Below are 7,248 nucleotides of genomic sequence, written 5' to 3' on the forward strand. Positions count from 1 at the left end.
ACTCCCTTTCTCTCCTACTTTAACCCTTTATATTTGTTTATTTATCTTAACCCCTTTCTCTCTCCTACTTTACTCACACCATGCCCCACACAACTTGATTTTCCTTGGTATCTGTAGGAACAGTAAGTGGGAAGATCTTTAGGAAACAGAGGGAGTAATAGGTCATGATTCTGTTTTTACATGGGAATAAAGTCAAAGTGAAATCTTGTTTTATTTGAATAAAAAGATTTCTTTTTATTGGAAAACACTTACATTGTTTTTTTTCCTTTTTAACAAAAAATATATGTTTTATGTATAGATATGACTTCAATAGGGTAAAAGATTTCATTTTATCATTAAAATGGTGCATTGTAAGCTGAAATTATGAAGACTTTTTGGGAATGAAATTATTTTCATGAGAGTATTTTGAATATAATTATTGATTGAAATTAGAAATAAGACATATATTTTGAGACACATTAAAAAGAGAGGAGACTTATACTCCCTCCGTCCCAAAATATAGTTCCCATTTCCATTTTGGGTGTCCCAAAATATAGTTCATATTTCCATATTTAGTTTCACATTTTCCCGTAATTTACCTAGAAAAACCGTGTCCCATCATTTATTGCTTCTTGAATTTTTTTTTCCGTGTGTTTATTCAACCAAAATGTTACAATTAATGCTCTCCCACCAATCATTCTCCATTCTCTCTCCTAAAATCATCTTTTCCCATATAACATTTATTTAAATAAACAAAAAATCTTTACTATCTCTCTTAGATTCTACTTGCATAAATTACGGTAAAAAAAGAGAAAATGGGTAACTATATTTTGGGACGGAGGGTGTATTATAAAACGGATGGAATATAAATTAAAGGAAGGAAGAAGGTTGGCTTAGACGAGATGATTATTTGATTAATACTTCCCAACCAGAAATAACACAAAGCATACTCTGCACTCCGGCAAATACTCTAAAATCTATGCAAACATTAACACGTTAAAAATACATACTAAAAGAAAAGAAATTTGCACACAAACGCACATCATAATGTGTTGGAAATTAGGAATGGATTGCCGCGAACTAAACAACATTACTTGAGATTACTTTCATTTGTCCACCAATATTACATCATGTGTCTTCAATGAGGAAGGAGTGGAAAGGACAAACCATGGCCTTCAAATTTTTGTTTCATCAAATTATTAATTCTGTCCACCATAGGAGGGCTTAAATGATTGGTCCAATCACCCACCTCCCCTTTTCGAAAGAAATCCTTCTTCTCCGCGAACTTGTTCATAAATCCGGATTTATTAACCTCCATTTCCTTGAGATTGTTGATGCTACACAACTCTAATATATCATTAATAACACCATCACCTTCTTCTTTGGAAGAAAATGGAAAACCCACAAATTCGGCCAACTTTTTTAAGTAAATCACAGAATCATCACTTTTCAAGTCCTCATACTTCAAAAAAAGCACCTTATTCGGCTGCTCGAAACTCAGTTTCCAAAAACCAATTACATATTCAAAGTAAGGCCCAAAAGGAAACCTTCCTGCACAGAAATCTTCAAAGAAATCTTGTATACTAGGTGGTATAAAATCTTCATCTCCCACCCTCCTTTTCATTAAGGTATTTTGCCAGTGCCACCGTGAAACAAAAGTATGCAAAGGATTTCGCGCAATATACAAGATCTTACATGACGATGTTTTGATGGATTCAGGTAAAGTGGGATATGGAAAGTGGGTATGCAAAAGCCGTGGTGAAGGGAGTTCATCAAGTTGGTAAGGACGTGGAAGCATGGGATTCCCACCATAAACACCAGCATCAAGATGATATACAAGCTCATGTGGATTATGGTTAAGCAAAGGGCTTTTTTCTTTTAAGGGTTGATGATCGATGTTAACTCGATTCACAATAGAAAAGAGTAAGGATTTCAACCAAGTGGTGCCAGTTTTTGGAAGACTGGCTATGATAATATCAGAATTTCTAGCTTGGAAGTGTGTTTGGTAATGGAGGAAATTTTTAAGGATAGTAGACAAACACCAAAGTCCAAAAGCCTTGGTAGTTTACCATCTCAACCTTACTTACTCATGTAGTTTGCCTTTGGGAGGCATCGCCTAAGTTGTTCGGCTTCCTCTTCGTGTACTTTCATCATTTCTTCATGTGCTTCATTCTGATTCATGGTAGATGGATTCATGTAAGTTCCTTGAACTTAGAAACACCTACGTACTTTTTTGAGGAGTAGCCTGCTAATTGATACTTTGGTAGATACTTAAAAGGAAACAAGAATGCTCTTTGATACAACTCTTGTCTCGGTTCATATATCTCATACTACTACCTCCATTTCATAATATATATAACGTTTATGTATCGTTTTCCTTTGTAACATATTTCTTTCGTTTATGTATCGTTTTCCTTTGTAACATATTTCTTTCGTTTACACATAGTTGCACCATTTCTAAGTTTCCCGCATATCGATGTATGATTTCAACCATTAATATCTTTAATTAATTATCAATAAGTAAAAAGTATAAAAAGTTTATTTAAAAAAAATTTACATCGAGACAAATCTAACAAGACCTCAAATGAATATGTTTTTCCTAGAATATAAATCACCAAAGACAACCTAAGTGTAAGATGTGAATAATCTCTATTATATAAGTCAAGGGAGGAGGTGTGGTGTCCTTTTTTAAAGTGATTAGAATACCCTCTAATAATCTAAAACAATGTTTTTCTTTTTATAAAAAATTGAAAAATGAGAATTAATGAAACTTGTCATATGAGTAGGTCAAAATAGAATATACAATACCATTAATAAGTTGACAAACTAGATTGACACAATCAATTCAAGAAATCAATTATCAATTAGAATTTTCAACCAAAAAAAAGTTAGCAATATATCTTGATAACATAATATTTCATATTTACAAATTTCAAACATATGGTTTATTAATATTTATAATTGCTAAATAACTATATTAAAGTCGCTGAAAAGAAATTATTAAATCATCGACCAAATTTTTCAGTGACGGTATTGAACATTTAAAAATCATTCACCTTTAATTTTAAAAGATAATAACATCTACAAAATAACCTCAATATATAATTTACATCACTACCAAAATAATTTTAGATAAAAAAACATGTCCAATTATATATACCTACATAAGATTGTCGACGCACGCATCGCGTGCATATGCAACTAGTAACATAAAAGTTAAAACCATTACACACATAAACTTACCAGAAAAAATCAATCTAATCTCTATTAAACCCAATCAACTCATATAATTATCAATCACATAAACTTGCCAATAAAAAAGATTCAATCAAATTAAATTTAGATCCAATCAATTAAAAAAATTCGTAATCAAGAACTTGCCCAAAATTACCACAAACAATAAAAAAAAAAATGACATTCTCATTACAAAGACAGCTCCTATACAAATTAATCACACGAACTCCAAAAAAATTTAGTTTTTTCATTACTTGGATATACAATTTAATCACTTATAGTTACTTTAAAAATGTTTTTAGATACTATTTGTAAGTATTTAAATACTTTTTTTTTTGGTAAGAAGAAGTGGTCCGAACCCCACTCGGGTCTTAATGGGTCAGGTACTTGAGAGTAAGGGGGAAGGGTAAGGGGAATCCCTACCCTCAAAGTGCCTCTAATGGGGATTGAACCCCCAACCTTGAGGTTGAAAGGGTGTCCTCGTTACCACTAGACCAAGTACTACTTGGTAATTTAAATACTTCTTATTCACCAAATGAAGGTGAACGTAGATACGTACTTTCATAATTTTATTTTTCATTTCTTTTTATACCGAGTAATAGTTATGCCTAAAATGTCACCACATGCATAGCGTGCAGAAAAAGCTAATGCATACAAAATAGAAATAATGGTACAACTATTTCTAAGTGAAGGAAGTATTTCACAATACAAAGTACTATATATATTTTTTTACTATTAATTTGTGTGCCATATAAAAATAGTAGAGGTGATCATTTTGGCCCGGCCCGCTTTTTAGCCGGGTTTTGGGCAGAATTTTTGGGCCCGCGAGCCGGGCCCGGCCCGGCCCACTCATATTTTTTTTGTCTTTGGGCGGGCTTTGGGCAAGCCAAAAACGACTTTTTAGTCTATTTTTTGGCCCGGCCCGTTTTGACCTGCAAATTTAGGCCCGAAATAGCGGGCTTTGGACTCAAAAATTCGGCCCGAATTTAGGCCCGGCCCGACCATTGGGCAATTTTTTTGGCCCCGGCCCGGCCCATGATCACCTCTAAAAAATAGTACTCACTGCGTAATATAATAAATGTGATAAATATTTATTTATTTGATAAAATATAAAATATTGTATTTATTACATTTATTTTACTCCATCCGTCCCATAATATAAGTCACCTTTCCTTTTAAAGTGTCCCAAAATATTAGTCTTGTTTCTATTTTCAATCAATAATTATACCCAAAATACCCTCATGAAAATTATTTAACTCCCAAAAAGTCCTCATAATTTCAGCTTCCAATGCACCATTATTAATGATAAAATAGAATCTATAACCCATTAAACTCCTCTACACATTAAACTATGCAATATTAATGTTAAGTTTTTATTTTTTGTTAAAAAGAAAAAAACAATGTAAGTGTTTCCCAATAAAAATTAATCTTTTTATTTAAATACAACAAGATTCTAGTATACCTTAATTCTCGTATAAAAACAGAATCAGGACTTATATTATGGGACGGATGGAGTATTAAGTAACCGTATTGGGAAAGAAATGTAACCAGTAAGATGAATAGAAAATTGTTTTGACGGGATCCATGTCCATGAGACCATGCTATTATTAGGCCTCGTTTGGTTCACATGGGAAGTAATTTTCCATGGGAATTTACATTTTATGGGAAATTCTTTCCCTTGTTAATTTCCTAGGAATTAGACAAAATTGTTTGGTTGACACCATAGGCAATTGCATTTCCTAGGAAATTACTCACCAAGGGGGGGCTTGGTGAGTGATTTCCCATGTTTCATGGGAAATTCTATTTCCCTTGGAATTTGTATTTCCTATGCTTCTCTCATTTCCCTCCAACCAAACACAATACCCATAATGTATTTCCTAGGAATTTGTATTTCCAAGGGAAATAGCTTCCAACCAAACAACACCTTAGGTTCCCAATACTTATCTGAGATCTGTACAGTTCAGTGAGTTCACCAGCTCAGTAACGTGGGAGTCATTGACTTTTACAAGTTCGAGATATTTCCTTAGAACAGGCGAACATCATATCCCGTCTCTAGCGCGAATTGTTTAAATTTTGTTTGATAACATCCTTATCAATCAACAACAAATAAGATTAATTATGTAATCTTTTAAAAAAATTCCTTTAATAATAATGAAAATAATATTATGACAGACGCGAGAGAAACTAATGAATACAAAACAAAAGAAAATCATACAGTAGATTTACGTGGTTCACCAATTTGGCTATGTTCATGTTCATGGGTAGAGAGAATATATTTTACGGTTTTTTCACCAAGTGAATTTTGAAACTTAGGGGTACCCTGTGAATTTTAAAAAATTGGAGGGTACTAGGTGAATTTTTTGAAAACTCGGGGGTACTTGGTGAAAAAACCGTATATTTTATTATGTGAGGAAAACCAAATTATAGAGAGAATGAGACTTAATTCGTCGTATAAAACAGCTAGGTTAATGACCTATTTATACTCACGGGTCAAAAACGCGTCTATCGCAAAAATCGGGCACCCGTCCAATCGGGTCGGGCGACATCCGCCCGATCGGATGGTATTTTACCAAACCTCAGATGTGTTACGGGCCCGATCACGCGACCTCACCCGGTCGTTGTTTGCTAAAGGCACCCGATCGGGCAAGCAGGCTCGATAGCATCGGGCGTTCTCCAAATAACAGTTCGCCCAAAATTGTCTCGTGCCCGATCAGGCGGCTTCGCCCGACCCTATCAGGCGGTACTTCAAAACAGTGAATGCAACGCATTTCGTCGACCACATTCAAGGCATTAATCTTACAAATTTCCACCTTGACTTGAAGCCTCTCACAACAACCAGAAAACAGATGACTGATCACAACGCCCAGAATCTCCGTACACCAGATTTGTCTCAAAAGACAACCAGACCAGATTAGTCCTTAAGGACCCCAGAATTGCCCCAAGAGGGCAACTAACAATCACGAACATTGAGTAAGTCCAAACATGTTGAAACTTACTCTACGAAACTGGTTTGGTGAACATATCAGCAGTTGCTACCTTCTTCACCTTAATTCTAGTCTCACTCATCAGGAAATGATATCTCACATAAATATGCTTAGTCCTCTCATGATGGACTTGATCCTTGGTTAAGCATATTGCACTCAAACTATCACAATACACAAATAGTCTGATTGTGATCTAAACCAAGATCACTAACTAGTCCTTTCAGCCATATCCCCTCTTTAGCGGCTGTTGTCAACGCCATGAACTCTGCTTCAGTAGTAGATAAAGTAATTGTAGCCTTCCAACTAACGCCAGAATGGCCAAGAGTAGTAAATACGTAACCAGTTATTGACCTCCTACTGTCAACATCTTCAGCATAATCAGAATCAGAATAACCAGTGATTAAACACTGAGTATCATTCCCATAGATAAGACCAATGTCAGACGTACCTCTAAGGTAACGAAAGATCCTCTTGATTGCCTGCCAGTGCTCCTTACCAGAATCACCCATGAACCTACTAACCATACTGACGGCATGTGCAAGATCCGGCCTAGTGCAAACCATAACATACATCAAGCTCCCTACTGCACTAGCATAAGGAACCCAACTCATGTACTCCTTCTCCTTAGCAGTATTGGGTGCAAAAGCAACAAACAAATGAATATTGGAAGCACTTCACTAGTAGAAAAAACCTCAAATGCTCCGGTTGTTTAGGCCCCAAATGCTTCGTATATAAAGCGTAGCAGACGTCATACGAGCATTTGAGCATTTTACAAATGCTCCGATTTACAACCGGAGCATTTTGTTTTATATGCTCCGGTTTTTAAGGAAAAACCGGAGCATTTGTTATAACAAATGCTCCGGTTTTTCCTTAACAACCGGAGCATTTGAGCTTTTCTTATAAAAAAAAATTCAGACCTGCTACCCCTGCTGGCCAGCAGCATGAGTAACAGGTCTTCAAGCTTTACATATACAACAGCTATACAAAAAGAACTCTTTGATTCGACACTTCGATCAGATAAAAGGAACACTGTAGTGAAAGATATTAGCAC

General features: G+C 35.2%; 1 protein-coding gene and 1 pseudogene across 1 annotated transcript; both read right to left on the reverse strand.

Moving 5' to 3' along the window:
* Nucleotides 1-867: 867 nt before the first annotated feature.
* Nucleotides 868-2,319, reverse strand: LOC130590903 (cytosolic sulfotransferase 5-like; annotated as a pseudogene).
* A 4,042-nt stretch (nucleotides 2,320-6,361) lies between these two features.
* On the reverse strand, nucleotides 6,362-6,721 carry LOC125492399 (secreted RxLR effector protein 161-like). Its single transcript, XM_048634843.1, has one exon. It carries the CDS (start codon nucleotides 6,719-6,721, stop codon nucleotides 6,362-6,364), a length of 360 nt encoding a protein of 119 aa, XP_048490800.1.
* Nucleotides 6,722-7,248: the final 527 nt, after the last annotated feature.

This window comes from Beta vulgaris, chromosome 1, assembly GCF_026745355.1.
Source record: "Beta vulgaris subsp. vulgaris cultivar EL10 chromosome 1, EL10.2, whole genome shotgun sequence".
Taxonomy (NCBI): domain Eukaryota; kingdom Viridiplantae; phylum Streptophyta; class Magnoliopsida; order Caryophyllales; family Amaranthaceae; genus Beta; species Beta vulgaris.